We start from the raw sequence: 16029 nt of genomic DNA, 5'->3' as shown, positions 1-16029 counted from the left end.
ATGTGCTCTGAGGTGGCTACAGATTAAAGGTTGTATGTATCAGTGATTTCAGGCCCAAAAAATAATAATTATCACATTCACCTAATCTTTCCTAACAATAGGCTAGCTGCCCGCCCCATAAGCATGCCGTCAAAAAAACGCGTCTCTGTAGGCAGCCTAGGCTCTGAGATCTGCACACAAAAACAATTGGTTTCACCAACCACTCAAAACCAAAACAAATAGTGCTCCAACCAATCACCGACAGGGGGAGGGTGTTGTGAGGTTTTGAGCCAGCTTCTTCTTCAGCTCCGACTTCTCGTGCAGCCGTGCACGAGCACAAAACCTCACAACACCCTCCCCCTGTCGGTGATTGGTTGGAGCACTATTTGTTTTGGTTTTGAGTGGTTGGTGAAACCAATTGTTTTTGTGTGCAGATCTCAGAGCCTAGGCTGCCTAAAGATACGCGTTTTTTGGCGGCATGCTTATGGGGCGGGCAGCTAGCAGATCGTTAGGAAAGATTAGGTGAATGTGATCATTTTTGAGGGGGCCTGAAATCACTGATACAACCTTTAAAGCATGTAAGTAAAGTGATTTCTGAGAAATGATATTGAAAGTGGATTGGACCAAGCACCACAACACACTTTTAGCCAATCAGCATGAGGGGGCGTGTTATGTAGCTCATCTCAAACAGTGCTGTTTAGAGATACCAGAGGATTCTAAGGCCCTACCAGATTGAATCTGACAAGTTTGTCTGTACACTGCAGACTGTATATCAAACACAGAATACAAATCACTGAACCTTTCTATAAAGAAGCACTAAACATGGCTTGGTATGACTAAAACACTGAATTCAAACATTGGCACATTATTTACACACAGTATGTATATTATTAAAGAGGTTTTCACATTTCTCTATTATATACTTTCAGCTGTTATTTTAAAAAACAATAATGTCCAGTCTTAAAAATGTTCAGTCCGAAATTTTCGTATTTGTGATTCGGTGGCTCTGAAATGTCAAAACACCATTCAAAACGCTTGCTACGGATGCGAAAAACGCAGAAAATCAAACCTGATCCGAATTTTTTTATGACGGACAAAAGTTTCGGAGGCAGCATGCAAGCGTGATTGACATAATGTGAGGTCGTATTTATTTTTTAATGTGCGAAAATTTCGGATACGAATTTCGGACTCAGTGTGCAAGGGCCTTTACTCTTCACAGAAAAAAAGTGGAGCATTGTATGCTCTAGTATTACTAATGCTGTTTAACGTACATCCACTGGGTAATTAACAGTCTAAATGTAAAGTAGAAATTTAAAGAAGTGCTCATGAACCGGGTGCTGAAAACTGTCCTGGTACAGTGTGTAATATCAACAGGAAGTGCTTTCACATCATCGAAGGCTGAGAGCGGCAGGTCTGGAACTGCTTCTGAGAGCTCAGGTATCTCACACTGATAAACATAATGTGTTGATGTGTGTGGTGCCATTTTCAGAGGGTTCATGCTTCGCTGTGCAAACATGCTTTTCTTCTCTCTTTTCTCTCTCTGCATAAAGACCAGTTGTGTTTGTCTTCCCTCCTACTAACAGAGTGACTGAAGGGTGGAGCATTGCCAACCAAAGAAGGTGAAGAGTAATTCTAGGAACTATTCTTCATGGAGTTTTTATCCTGTTCACCTGACTTTCATCCTCACCTTCAATAGCACTACAACTATTAACATGCTCACACATTTACATACATTTAGCAGTTTACAGGAGATTCAATATGTAACCCATTCAAGACTGGTTGGTACAATTTGCAAACAAATTGTAAGTGCATTACAAATTGTCACCATGGGTAAATTGAGGAAGAGGTTTAATGTCAAATTAGATAAATGTGACCCTGGACCACAAAAACAGTCACATGGGTCAATTTTTTGACATTGAGATTTACACATCATCTGAAATCTGAATAAATAAGCTTTCCATTGATGTATGGTTTGTTAGGATAGGACAATATTTGGCCGATGTACAACTATTTGAAAATCTGGAATCTGAGGGTGCAAAAAAATCGAAACATTGAGAAAATCGCCTGAAAGGTGGCCATTTATTTTAGCGATTGTGCTGCATTCACTCACAAAAATATATTTTTAATATATTTATGGTAGAAAATGTACAAAATATCTTCATGGAACATGATCTTTACTTAATATCCTAATGATTTTTGGCATAAAAGAAAAATCGATAATTTTGACCCATACAATTGTTAAAACAAAGGAACATCATGATGATTGATGAAAAAACATTCTGCACATTTTCTAGGTGAAATATCAAACAATTAAAGGGATAGTTCAATCAAAAAGTTGTTCTAAGCCTGTATGAGTTGCTGGTCCCCACTGACTTACATAGTATGAAAAAAAACATATACCTTCAACATATCTTCTTTTGTGTTCAACAGAAGAAAGGTTTAGAATAACTTTATGTGGCCCACAACTAATGTGACTGCACCTTAAAGGGATAGCTCACCTTAAAGGGATAAAATCTTCCAAACATTTGTATTTTATTCCCATACTATGGAAGTCAATGGGGCCCATCAACTGTTTGGTAACCCGCATTCTTCAAAAATCTTCTTTTGTGTTCAACAGAAATAATACATTTATACAGGTTTAGAACAAGTTGAGGGTGAGTAAATGATGAGTTTTAATTTTTAATGTTTTAAAAAAAAATTCTCCTATTGTGACGTATATCCGAGTGAAAAAATGTAGATCGGAACTTTATTTTGTCCATGGGGAATTCATTGGATGGTAATACAAAATGAGGAATCAAAATAGAAAAGAATGCAAAAGACCTTTCAGACCTTTAGTCTCCACTGTACATATACAGTTTAAACCATTACCTTCTGTGTTTAACCTGCTACATAGTCAAGTGAGAGCATATGTGCAGTCAACACTTTCGCTCCCAAATATGCTGATTAAAGGGAATATCATCAATGCAGTTTCACAGCAGTGCAGACCTCTCCTCCCCAATTGAGTCAAACACACCTCGACACACTGCCGCAGTGCTAATCGCCATGCCAACAGGCAAACCCACCCATGTGCACATATTACAGTGAACTCCTACAGAGACAGGAGAATGACCTGTGTTTGTGGACATGGTAAGGTGTATCTGTGTATCAGTGGGAAAGATTTGCACACTGTGAGACAAAACGAAGGTCAGATAAGACATGCACTTCTGATATGTGCACATCTTATCTGAACAACCCTACCAATCATAAACACACACGCTGTGGCTGATGCAAAGACAAATCTGATAGCATGTGGAGATGTGTTTTCATTTAGAAGTTTACTGTACGTAGGGAGACTCTGCAAGATTGTGGATGTGTCGGTGTTCGTGACTTAATGTGCCTGTAGTGTCTGTGTTAAAACAGATGGACTAGACTGGGTGCAGTGCTCTTGGAGAGGTAAATGCACCTATATTGAATACTGAAAGGATACTGACTGTTACTGCAGAGAGAGTGAGGGAGAGAAAGGGAATACTGCAATGCAGACATCAGCAGTTCCTAATATGGCAGTGTCCAGTTCTCCTCCTCATCCACCCAACACTTTACATCTTACAACACCCTTAAATCAAGTGCACACTGCAGCCTACATATAGCGACCAAAAGCAGCACAGTATGCATTACCAGTCCACTACCAGCAGATTCATGTTATCACTGCCTTACTTATGATAGTAACAGCAAGGAAAACCTGAAGAAAATAATGGCCACTCCGAAATTCAATGTAGTATGCACTCCAGGCGGCTAGGTGGCAATGTGAAGCACTGATCGGTGCCCTCACTGTCTAGCAGACTTTTGCGTTTTTACCGTTTAGACGGAAACGCGACGGTGGAGCATTTTTAAGATTTCCACTCTGAAGGGTGGTTTCACTTTTTTGCGTTTTTAAGCCCCAAAAACGCCGTCGCCGTCTAAACGAAAGGCACATCTGATAAAATATTTTTACGTTTTCACCCGCGAGCGTTCTCGTGTAAACAGGGCCTTAAGCTTGTTCTATGAAACTCACAATGAAGGCATTACGACAGACTGATGATGCACTGATATTAAAATGTTGTTCAATACCAATAAGCAATTATTATGGCCAATTATTAGCTGATATTAAAATGATTTACTATTTTGTCAAAATAATTAATAATAAAAAATAAATAAAAAACTACAACTCCCTGTTCACTTGTCGCCTGTCAATGATGTAATATCCGTGTTATCCCTGGTTTCCGCTCGTACTGCCATTGTAACCATGGCGACAGACGTGGACAACTGTGTAGTGCGTAACGTCTAGCGGCACGCTGTTGTTGTCTCGTTCAAGCATTATGGACCATGACAAACAGACTTTGGGACAAAAGGAGAAATAAAACGAGGATCAATATCGGCGTCCGCGACTAACTTCGACTTGACAGGGACACCTGTGCTCTTGCATGTGCTTTATTAGACAGGTGAGCAAATGTATATAAAACGAATCAATGTTATATAGCTAAACGTGATGAAATGTTAGAATATGATCAGTATGTTATTCTAATGTTGATCTAGCTTACTGCTAGTCTCATACAGCCAACAAACTAACAACTAAATAACATTATAACTTTCAACACACTCATATGCAGTTTAGTATGATAGTGTAGACCAAGTGAAACCTCACAATTTTTATTTGTTACATAAACTGACCAGTTTGAATATTAATTCAGCACTTGCGAGTAACTTTAGTTCGGTAGAATGAAACGTCCTCATTCCTTTATATCCGCAGGACTCGCGTGTGGCGCTGATATCTGTCTCTCATTAGCAATCGTGCCCTGCTTCATACCACAGTCATGTTAAAAAAACATCAATGTATTCATTCATCCATAAACATTATTTCCCATAAACATTATTAGATCCATCGGCATGGCGACAAGTTCCATGATTCCGCTTCACTGCGTCATCAATCTACGCCTTTGTTATTGTAAGAGGTTAGCGACTCCTAGCGGCAAAAAAAGTACATATTGTAGCTTTAAAATGTATAGTATGAAAAACGGATATTCATGTTGATATTTGCAAAAGATTACATTTAACACTTTTAGCTTCAGTTGGTACTAGGGATGCACTGATATTAAAATTCTGATTGATACCTTTAGGCTGATAGTAGTTAGTCCACACAAGTCAGCCGGTTAAGGTATTGTTGCTCGCTACCACGGCAACCACTTGCGTGTCCAGGTTTGAACCCGCTTCACGTGTATGAAAAGTATCTGTAGTACACTTGACAGCCAGCAAAATTGCAAGGAAAGCCTGACGTGTACTGACAACTTTACATTATTTAAGCGTATTCTCTTCGTTAGGATGTTGATATAGCTACTGTTCAAGTGTCAAATAAGTTTCATTCATGCCGTTTCTTCTTTAATTTGATATAAAAATGTCATACTGTATTGTCCCCTATAACCGGTTGTATAACAAGCCTATAAGCAAGCTTAAAGGGTTAGTTCAAAAATGAAAACTATCCCATAATTTACTCACCCTCAAGCCATTAAGTTATACAGTATTAAAAAAATATCCTGGCTCTTCCAAGCTTTACAATGGGAGTGAATGGTAACTTAGATTTTGAAACCCAAAAAAGCACATCCATCATAAAAGTAATCCATAAGGCTACGTTCACACTGCAGGGCTTAATGCTCAATTCCGATTTTTTGAAAAAATTCGATTTTTTTGCAAGGCCGTTCACATTTCCAATTAAATGCGACCTTTTGTGATCTCCTGTGTGAACGTGAAATGACCCAGAAGTGACCCGCATGCGCAGAAGAGTACTCAATGGTCAACGACGTCACTTGTTGTTTGCGGAAGTAGCTAAACTTTAACTGTGATTCTCTCTCACACACACACACACACACACACACACACGAGCGCGCGCAGCGACCGTTACACAAAAGACAGACAGCAGCCGCTGACCTATCTAATATCAGATTCAGCACAAATAAGTTAACATAACGTATATATAATGGCCGTGGGCTTTTTTTTTTTTTTTTTTTCTTAACGGGCTCGTCGAGGTCGACCCGTTCGGCAGATTTACCTCAGCTCGACGAATATGCAGTCCGTTTTCAAACCGACGACTACTTCAACGCAGGATTATGACGTTTTTCGCGTATCAATGACGTGCGGGTCGGATAAATGCGACCTGGCCGTTCAGACTGAAGTCGCATTTGAAAAGATCGGATATGTATCGGATTTGGGACCACATACCCAAGTGGCCTGGGTCGCATTTGAAAAGATCGGATCTGTGTCGTTCAAGCCGCCTTTCCACTGCAAACGACAAACGACAGCCGTCGGACCGGAAGTCATTCATTTCCTATGGAGAGACGTACGGGAGCTGCGGGGAGTTCCGATCATATGCGTATGCGGAAATTTCGGATCCGATTTGAGCTTCGGATGCGTTGAAATATCTGAACTTCTGCGGCTAGACCGTATGCGACCGATCGACCGGATGTGATGTATTCTAATCAAAACTATGAGCGCGAAGCTAGAATTACCAATATTTTAATACTTTAATGTAAACGCTATTCCTGCCAAATGACGGTTATTAATAATTATGGCTGAAAAAAATATTTGTATCATATTAAATCAATATTTATATTGATTAGCTCTATAAAATCGACTGTTTTTTATATATAAGATGTATTGAGGGTCATTTGTTTTGTGTGGATATATTCATGCATGCATTACATTCATTAGAATCATTAATTTTACCATTGTGAATAGCCGAGGGTAACGGTTGCATCACGACCAATTTCAAAGTTCCGTGCGACTGACACCAGGGGGCGAAATGCGACAATCGAATGCGAATGTTGTGCGCAGTGGAAAGGCGGCTTCAGAAGAATACATCACATCCGGTCGATCGGTCGCATACGGTCTAGCCGCAGAAGTTCAGATATTTCAACGCATCCGAAGCTCAAATCGGATCCGAAATTTCCGCATACGCATATGATCGGAACTCCCCGCAGCTCCCGTACGTCTCTCCATAGGAAATGAATGACTTCCGGTCCGACGGCTGTCGTTTGTCGTTTGCAGTGGAAAGGCGGCTAGACTGTCATGAAAAGATCAGATACAGGTCGCATAGGGGCAAAAAAATCGGAATTGGGTCGTTTCAGCCTGCAGTGTGAACGTAGCCTTAGACTCCAGGGGATTATAAAGTCTTCTGAAGTAAAGCAATGCGTTTTTGTAAAAAGAATATCCATATTTATAACTTTATAAACTATAAAAACGGTAACGACCGCATGCGAAGTCGAGTTCCGGTGGAAGAGAAAGTAAATTATAGGATAATTTACATTTTTGGGTGAACTAACCCTTTAATTGTTATATACTAGTTTGACTAGTTTTGTGCAGGCTGTCAAATTACTACCTCACCTTGCTCATCTTCCAAGTGGACATTTCCGCTACAGATATACACTTTTCAAAATAATATATTAATTTTAAAATGTAACATTAACATAACGGTAATTTAAACATTGTATTTGTAAAAATATAAAGCAAAAGATTCATTGTGTAAAAAAAAAAAGACTAGTATTTCCAAGTCGACAAGCCACAGCATTATCGTTTAATCCACTAGTCGAATAGTCTCGCACATCTGAAACCCTTACACTCTAAATCTGAAAGAATGTCAGTTCTGCAACAGAAATAAATAAAGGTGTAGTGCTAAATCACTTGCCATCTGTATGGGGGTCTTGCAGAGGTCTCTCTCAGTCACGAGTCTCTCCTGGTCAGTGACGTAGAGGCCTTTCTGAGCGAGGGCCTGGATGATGGCGTTATGCCCCAGCAGAGGTTTAGCGGCGTCACTCCTGAGGATCAGACTCCCCGCACGGCAATACAACTCCGCGGACAGCAGCAGAGACACAACCGGTGGCTTCACATGCTCCTGATCATACTGGTCCCGGTAAAACGGATCGTCCAAATCCACGGGTACACAGTCTAAAGAGAGAAAGAGAGAGACTGTGATTGATTACACGACCAAAAGTGTCCAAGAATTTGGAGGGTAATGAGAAAAAGTGATTACTTGAGCTAGTCATGTGAGGTGGGTAAAACATATTTGTCAAAAACCAGTTCTATTCAATTCTTCAGGTAAAAAAATAAAAAAAAATAACTTAATGTGCCTTTAAATCTGATTCAGGATCAATGCTTGGTCGGACAGACTGATGTGAGGTCAATGAGTGGAATCTGAAAAGAAAGACACACTGTTTTCAGACTAATCCCATTATGGCTCTCAATCTGATTTACTGAAGCTCTTCAGAATAGCACCATAGATCCAAACACACACAAACAGACATGTACAGGCATGCATGAATTCAGTCACACACACACAGACTGCAATCACTGGGCTGACACAATTACACACACACACACACACACACACACACACACACACACACACACACACACACACACACACGTAAACGCCCAGGTACAGGCCAGCAAAAAATGAGTCACGAGCACTTGCCCACACAAAAAAAATTTATAAACGGTTGTGATGCACGTAAACAGAAATTATTATAAGCATCAGGATGAAAACATCTGCAAACAGACTGACAATTCGGCTCTGTTTCTGACGCTTAAGTGCGACTGCAAATAGCTGAGTCTAGAAGGCCAAGGAAATTCCTGGCATCCCATAATGCTTCAGCGTGAGTCAGACTACAGGCAATGCAGATTCCTGCTCTTCCCGGGTCATTTCCTTTCAGTATGTCTTGTGTATGCGTGTTCTTTTTCTTTTTCAGCAGCAGGAAATGTGTCTTAAAGGTGCAGTACAGTTCCTGATTAAAAATAAACATCACAAATAACAAAATGATGGGGGAAAAAAACTTTCAAGATTAAAATAAATAGAGAGATAGATAAATAAAAATGTCTATTATCAGCTAAGTCTGTGTGCTTGTTGATTTTCTTTTTCGGCATCAGGAAAAGTGTCTTAAAGGAGCAGTACAGTTTCTGTTAGATTATCTTAAACACATGCATTATTGTAATTGTTTTAATGCATGATACAGACTGTGATTTCAGCAATCGTGTAAGTCTATAGGATTACCTATAATCCTACAAATCACTGTATGACGTGGATCTAATAAACTTGGGTACGCCATTTATGTAGATTGTAAGATGATGACACCTATTGAATCATAGGCTACAACGCAAGTTAGTATGGAAGAGTAAAATGTCATCAGCATGTGCTAGTGATAAACAAATAGAGCAAGATGAATCACACTTTGGAAAAAAAGAGGAGTAAGAGGAGTAAGCGAAAGAGGAGGAAAAAGAGGCTAACTTGGCATGCCAATTTCATAAACGGAGCTTGAGGTAAGTAGTTTTAAGTTTTAGCACCATGTCACGTTGATCAATACACCATTTCATGCTGCATTTTTATTGGCTAGTCAGTAGACGTAGGTCGTAGCAGCAAACACACTGTGAGACGATCATGCTGAATCTCTGACACTGTCAGAAAATTATCACAGGCTATCTTTGGTCGCAAGACCGTGTCAACGACCGTCTTTGAACCTCTCTCACTGTACGACGTAGGACCACCGTTCAGAGAAAATGCCACTATCGGTCATCTTTTGTCCGAGTGGGACATCTCAAAATCGTACAATGTGTACTGGGCATTCGTGATTTTTACAGGTGTCTTAAGTGTGGATTCCCTAAACAGCTTTACTACGTTTGAACTGTATCTTAAGCACCTGCCATCCAGTTTAACCAGGCACTAAAAGCACTGTAAAAGCAGATAGCGTATGCAATTAAATGTAAAATAACTGATTCAAAAAGTCTAGTATAATTGGGATAGCTTTGATTTCACCGGTCCCCAATTGGACAAGTTTCTTATGGGGCGTTTACATAAGATGCATTTTTAAAAAATATACAAATAAAATAAAAAATGTAATCTTTCACACTAATGATCTATTTAGTTGTTGAATGACTAGCTGACCATCATTATCCATCCCTTATTTCCTCCATTAGCATTAACTGCTAGCAACAGTCATTGTGTTTCCAATATTTACAGAGGCATCCGAAAACTCTTAAAATCATTCCCCCTAACCTTTATGAAAAGCTGCTGCGTCAATGGAAACCCTTTCCCTGCCAGTCTTCGCTAGTTCAGAGCCAAAAACATAAAACACACACACACACTACTTCTGTAAAGCTCACAGTTTTTCCTGAACATGCTCATAAAGAGCTGCCTGATTATGGAAAGGTTTTTCCCCTGCGTTTCATCCCAACTCGGACAGAGGCAGGAAGCGGCTCTCGAAGGCATGACAAACACAGGGAGGAAGTGAGGGGTCAGAGAGAGAAAAGCCTGAGGCAGCAAGTCACCACGACCCACAAAAGCCTTTCAAACGTCCAACTTTTGGACGTTTGTTTAAATGTTTTGTTTAAATGTTACTGTAAGAAAACATAACTCTTAAGGTCAATTCAAAAGGTTTTTACTTCAGATAATATACTACATTCTGTAGGATTTTAAAGATATTCGAGGCATATGCTTATAATAATCATTCCAAAAATATTGAGACTGACATGTTCTATGAACAAGAAATTGATCGGCCAAAAATGAAAATTATGTCATGATTTGCTAAAAGCGTTATAAAATAATCGTAAAAATGCTCCCTAATACTTGTGCATTATAGTACAAGTTATCTGTATGTTATCATATATAAAAGAGACCAAAATTAAAGTAATAATTCACTGATAATCTTCTCCTCCAGTTGTTCTCAACTAGTTTAAACTGAAGAACTGGTTCAGTTTGTGAATCATTAGAACAATTTCTTGAACAGGGTCGAATAATAATTTATTAAATATATCTGATTCAAAACAACACTTTACAAATCAGGCAATGCCCCTTCTCTTATAAACTCTCCTGAACACTGAAAGGAGAGCTGGGCATAAATTTATTATACTAAAAAATGTATTATACTAAAAAATTTAAGAAAACAAAAAAAACAAAACAGCCTGAATATTCAAAAGTGTCGACTTTTGTGGAAGAAAATAAGTCATTCAGGGCTTGGTGAGTTAATGATGACAAAAATGTTTAAATATTTCTAGTGGCAGACTTGCCAGTTGCGATATATACATTTCTCATAACAGGAAAACATTCATTTAATCAGTCTCATTTAAAAATCTGCTGACACTATCATCTTAAGAAGCACATTCAGCACTATTTATTTCTCATATGTAACATGGACATTGAATAGAGTGCGTTAAGAGTTTACAGGGAGAATAACAGTGCACACAGTCACATGTGAACATCACACACTCCCATCACCCCTCAGGCTTCAGTGATGTAACAGGAACGAATGCTCTCTGTCGTGGTATGTGCAGTATGCCACAGATGTAAGGCTGGGGGTAAAGACAGCATGAACAACGCAGCCGTGAAGGCCTACAGGCACTCAAAACATCTGTTTGTGACCTTGTTTATTTTTCATTTCTGAGCAAAGTATCTGAATGAACAGACATCCACCAGACTCTCTTTTCAATCTAAGGATGCCTTGCAATGGTGGGGCTCATTTTCCTGTGTTTGTTTCTCATGCAGATCAGCAGTTTCATTCTGCTGTGAAGAGCAGTGACTGATGGGGAGATGTTATCACCCTTACAAAAACAGTACCACGGTACTCTTGGTATTTACATGGCACAACCATTTATACCAAAATAGGATTATCAAGGTAAATACATGTTATTTTCACATCCCTCCCTTGTGAAAAATAGTACACTTTAGCATACTTTAAAAATGGTGAACTTATTACAGAAAAAAATGTATTTGAATTTATATTAAATGCAATTAGTGCTTTTTTGACCCACTTAAGAAGGAAATGTATGTATGTAATTTTATAATCACTTCTATTGTCTTTGAAATATGGTTACTGTCGAATGTACTGACAAGAATTCCCGGCAACTAAAATATACTTTGTCATTTCTATTGAAATGTGTATGTCATGTGTTTAAATATATTTGTAATTACACATTTGCAATTTAGTACATTTAAAGAATATTCAATTTAAATGTAATACTGAGTAACAATCAGTACTATTACTACTACAGTTAAACTAATACAGTTAAAATGATAATAAAGTGCATATGCTTTAGTATGTTAGTCAACTAGTACACTAATAAGTGTACTTCTTTAAAGCATGACAAATGATTATTATCATAAATGTACTTTAAATTAAAACTTTTTATTTTTAATTATTACAAAGTGCACTCTTTGAAAGTGTACTTAAGTGTGTTAAGAAAAATAGCCATGATAGTGTGTAAGTACACTTAAGTAGCCTAATATTACTTATTTCAGTAATACGTTGTATGTGAGGGATTATTCATGTTTAGCTGTGCAATAAAAAACTATTTTATGCAGGAAAAAGAAACACTCAACATGAAGCAGAAATCGTTTAATGTGCTGTTAGCCATGGATTATCCCGCTTATACCATGGTCAGTTACTAGCATTGACAAGTTAAAGCTGTTATTGATGTTTGCAGTGCAATATTTGACTGGAAGGGTCAAAATTATGGTTATTTCGTCAGTAAAGGCTCGTTAGATCTAACATTCTGCCACCTTTAATTTAGACAGAGATAAAGTAGTTCTGTAAGATTACATTTATTTGAATTAATGAATTATAGCATTTAATTGAATCAGAGAGAGAGAGAGAGAGAGAGAGAGAGAGATAGAGAGAAGCATGTGTGAATTACCTGCATCTGTGCAGCATCTTTTATACTAGTTTCAAAGACTTCAAAAACATCAATGTTACCCCTCTTTGCTGAGAAATATAATGTAGAGATTCAGTAACTATATTATTTTTTATTTCTATAAAAAAAATCTAAACGATAGTGGGGGGGGGCGGTGCCGCGGTGAGCAAGTGATGTGTTGCGGCTGAACACTGTAACACCGACTATTGCAGCTAACCTATCAGCAGGCTTGGGAGGGTTACTTTAAAAATGTATTCCGTTACAGTTACAAATTACTTCATAAAAAAAGTATTCAGTAACGTAATCCAAGTACTATAGTATGAAAGTAATGTAACTGATTACTTTTGGATTACTTCAAGGTCACGTATATAAATAAAGTCAAGCAAGAAGAAATATTATTAAAAAAATATTTAAAAAACTTTTATTTATTAAGAATTTGGTCCAGTGTACAATATTTTCAAAATATACACACAGACAAATTTATGTAACGGGCTATACAGACATCTAGTGGCTAATGTATGGTATGACAGATTATTTTGTTTTATTTTTAACAAATTTTTTACTAAAAAATAAAAACACAACATTTAACATTTTTACACAATCTACATATTAGTTTATTTTAAAATAGGCCTACATGTTGACTAAAGCCGTGATCTTTCTTAATTTGCCTGACTGAACTTGGGGCGTCGGCAGTGGGAGTTCCCCTATACCTTACCTAGACAGCGAACATCCCGTTACGTGAGAAAAGATAAGAAAGGACATTTTGGGTACTAAAAAAGCTACTCTCCAAAATAGCAGCGGAATTTCCATGAATTAAAAGCAATTTTACCCGCAGGCAGCATCGTTTCTACTAGCAGCAGTGATTCAATCTGCATCTGAGGAGATTGTAGAAAGCTGTTATTTGCACATGCACCAGCGCGTGGCACACGTGAGTCATTACTGGCAACAGAACCAGGAACCACAATCAAGCAGCGCTTCATATAGTGTTATTATGCCAAAATACTTATTTATTTAGTTTTAAATGAAACCATTGTAATCCTGAAAGTATTCCCTCTTTTTTCAAAATGTAACTATAATCTGATTACTACGTTTTTTGACGTAACTGTAACGGATTACAGTTACTGGATTTTTGTATCCTGATTACATAACGCCGTTACATGTATTCCGTTACTCCCCAACCCTGCCTATCAGTCACGTACACACTGATGATGAAACGCGCAAATAAGGAATTCGGGAAATTCAAATCATGCGACCAACTAAGAATGTTAGTAGCGCCAGTGCAACCAGTGGAAAGTTTACGCTGGAACACTGTGGGAGTGTTGCACTAAGATTGGTCCAGAGAGGCATTTAACTTTTCAGGAGGGAGATGGCCTTTTAAAGGGGTGGTTGATTATGATTTCACTTTTCTAACTTTAGTTAGTTTGTAAAGCTGCTGTTTGAGCATAAACAACATCTGCAAAGTTACGACGCTGAAAGTTCAAAGCAAAGGGAGATATTTGCTTTTAAAGAAATAGCTTTTTAAGGACTACAACAAATGGCTGGTAGGGACTACACGACATTCCTCTCGGGTTTGTGACATCACCAACCCTAGAATTTACATAAACCCCGCCCCCGGGAACATGATTTATAGATTAGCAATACAGAATATGCTAATCAATGACTAAAAGATAACTACACATAAGCTACATAAATTCATCAACTAACCATTCAGAAATGTTGTCTACATGTTGTCACTTTTTCTTGAGTCTCTCCATCTTTGTCTGACTCCGGTTTGAACATAAAAGGCTAAAATTTTCAGTGCATGTCTGTGTGAGGTATTTGGAGCTGCAAACACAGGAGCTCTTGAAGCTCCGCCCTCTGTGCTGTGAGCAGCAGCTCATTTGCATTTAAAGGGACAGACACAAAAACAGTGTGTTTTTGCTCACCCTCAAAAAGTGACAATTTTAACATGCTATATAAAAATATATGTGGGGTATTTTGAGCTAAAACTTCACATAGACACTCTGAGGACATCAGAGACTTATTTTAAGATCTGAAGTACACAAGTGTACATTCAATACAATTAAGCACACTTATTTTTCACAAGGGCTGCTATGTCCAAAAAACGATGATAGTACCAGAGTAGTTTTAGTTAATGTCACTGTCAGCACTAATATAGGGGATTCAGAGGCATCTGCAATAGAGATCAGAGTAAATCCATGCTTTATCAACCACATTAGATTCATGTACACAAGCAAAACAACTTTTTACACACATACACACACACACACACACACACACACACACACACACACACACACACACACACACACACACACACACACACACACACACACTTCTGTCAGGAGCAGTCTTCATCTTGGCCCTGTTGCACTGCACTCAACAGGCGTCTCTGTTGTGGGCGCTCTAGCAATAAAAGCCACATTACTTTATGTCCAGTTGATTGTCTGTGTTTATGTTAATTCCAGAATCCTCCATAGGGAGTTATTTTGGAAAATTCAATCCTATTACAGTGTGCAGAAGCGGGGAATCTGCTTTGAGCATTTATTATGGACTGTGGGGACGGACACAGAGCCATAAGCCATTCTGTGGCCTTTCATGAGTCTATGCAGGGATCTAGGCTAATGATTTCTGCAGACTTGGAAACAGTTACCACCATGTAGATTTTTGTCAAATTCACTATTTTTAACCTCTGTATACTGCACTCAAAATACCTTAAAATTACAGATTTTGGCCTGGTTTCACAGACAGGGCTTAGATTAAGCCAAGATTAAGCCAGGATTAGGCCTTATTTCAATCAGGACATTTAAATATTTTTTTAAACGTGCCTTAGAAAAAAAAAACATTACTGGTGTGCATCTTGATACAAATCAATGGCAATGACATATTTTAAGATATGCCAGTGCAAATTGCTTTCAGTTAAAACAGATTAAACTTGCATTTTAGTCTGGGACTAGCTATGCCTTGTCTGTGAAACAGGAGGTTAAACTTTTAATCTTGTTTATGACTCCTAAGAGAACAACAGTGTTTATGCAAATTTGTTAATTAATTCTCTCCTCAAAATTTTGTAACCCATTAACAAAATCGCTCCAATAAACGCTCATGTCGCAAAATGTTATATTAGAAACATTATAGTCATATAGCAAGAGGATATACTATACTCCAGTCAACATTTCTCAAGGTAGGTTTATTTTTAAAGTCTATTTCGATAAAGACATACTTTAAAGATTTGCCAAAAAAAAGGCATGCCTGCTGTTATTGCCAAGCCTGAAAAAAGACGGTTGATTGAATGCATGGGTAAGCAATAGCGAGTCATGTTGTCATTCTATACGGGCGGGGCAAGTTGTCACAGTGTGGAAACTGCCGTTC

At 38.3% G+C, this 16029-nt stretch overlaps 2 protein-coding genes across 3 annotated transcripts in view; both read right to left on the bottom strand.

Moving 5' to 3' along the window:
• camsap2b (calmodulin regulated spectrin-associated protein family, member 2b) overlaps nucleotides 1-16029 on the bottom strand; it is a 48090-nt gene that overhangs the window by 30913 nt on the left and 1148 nt on the right. For both annotated transcript variants that reach the window (XM_082173440.1, XM_082173439.1), the window contains exon 2: nucleotides 7670-7929. In XM_082173440.1, coding sequence (XP_082029566.1) covers nucleotides 7670-7929 — 260 coding nt within the window. The remainder of the gene's footprint in view (nucleotides 1-7669; nucleotides 7930-16029) is intronic.
• LOC309501511 (phospholipid scramblase family member 5) overlaps nucleotides 14486-16029 on the bottom strand; it is a 113689-nt gene continuing 112145 nt past the window's right edge. The window contains exon 9 of the transcript XR_014206894.1: nucleotides 14486-14586. The gene's annotated coding sequence lies outside the window, so the exon portion shown is untranslated. The remainder of the gene's footprint in view (nucleotides 14587-16029) is intronic.

The sequence above is a fragment of the Leuciscus leuciscus genome, assembly GCF_965113295.1.
Source record: "Leuciscus leuciscus genome assembly, chromosome: 6".
NCBI classification, from domain to species: Eukaryota; Metazoa; Chordata; class Actinopteri; order Cypriniformes; family Leuciscidae; genus Leuciscus; species Leuciscus leuciscus.
Note: the sequence above shows the minus strand (reverse complement) of the source record. Positions and strands in the feature narration are given on the sequence as shown.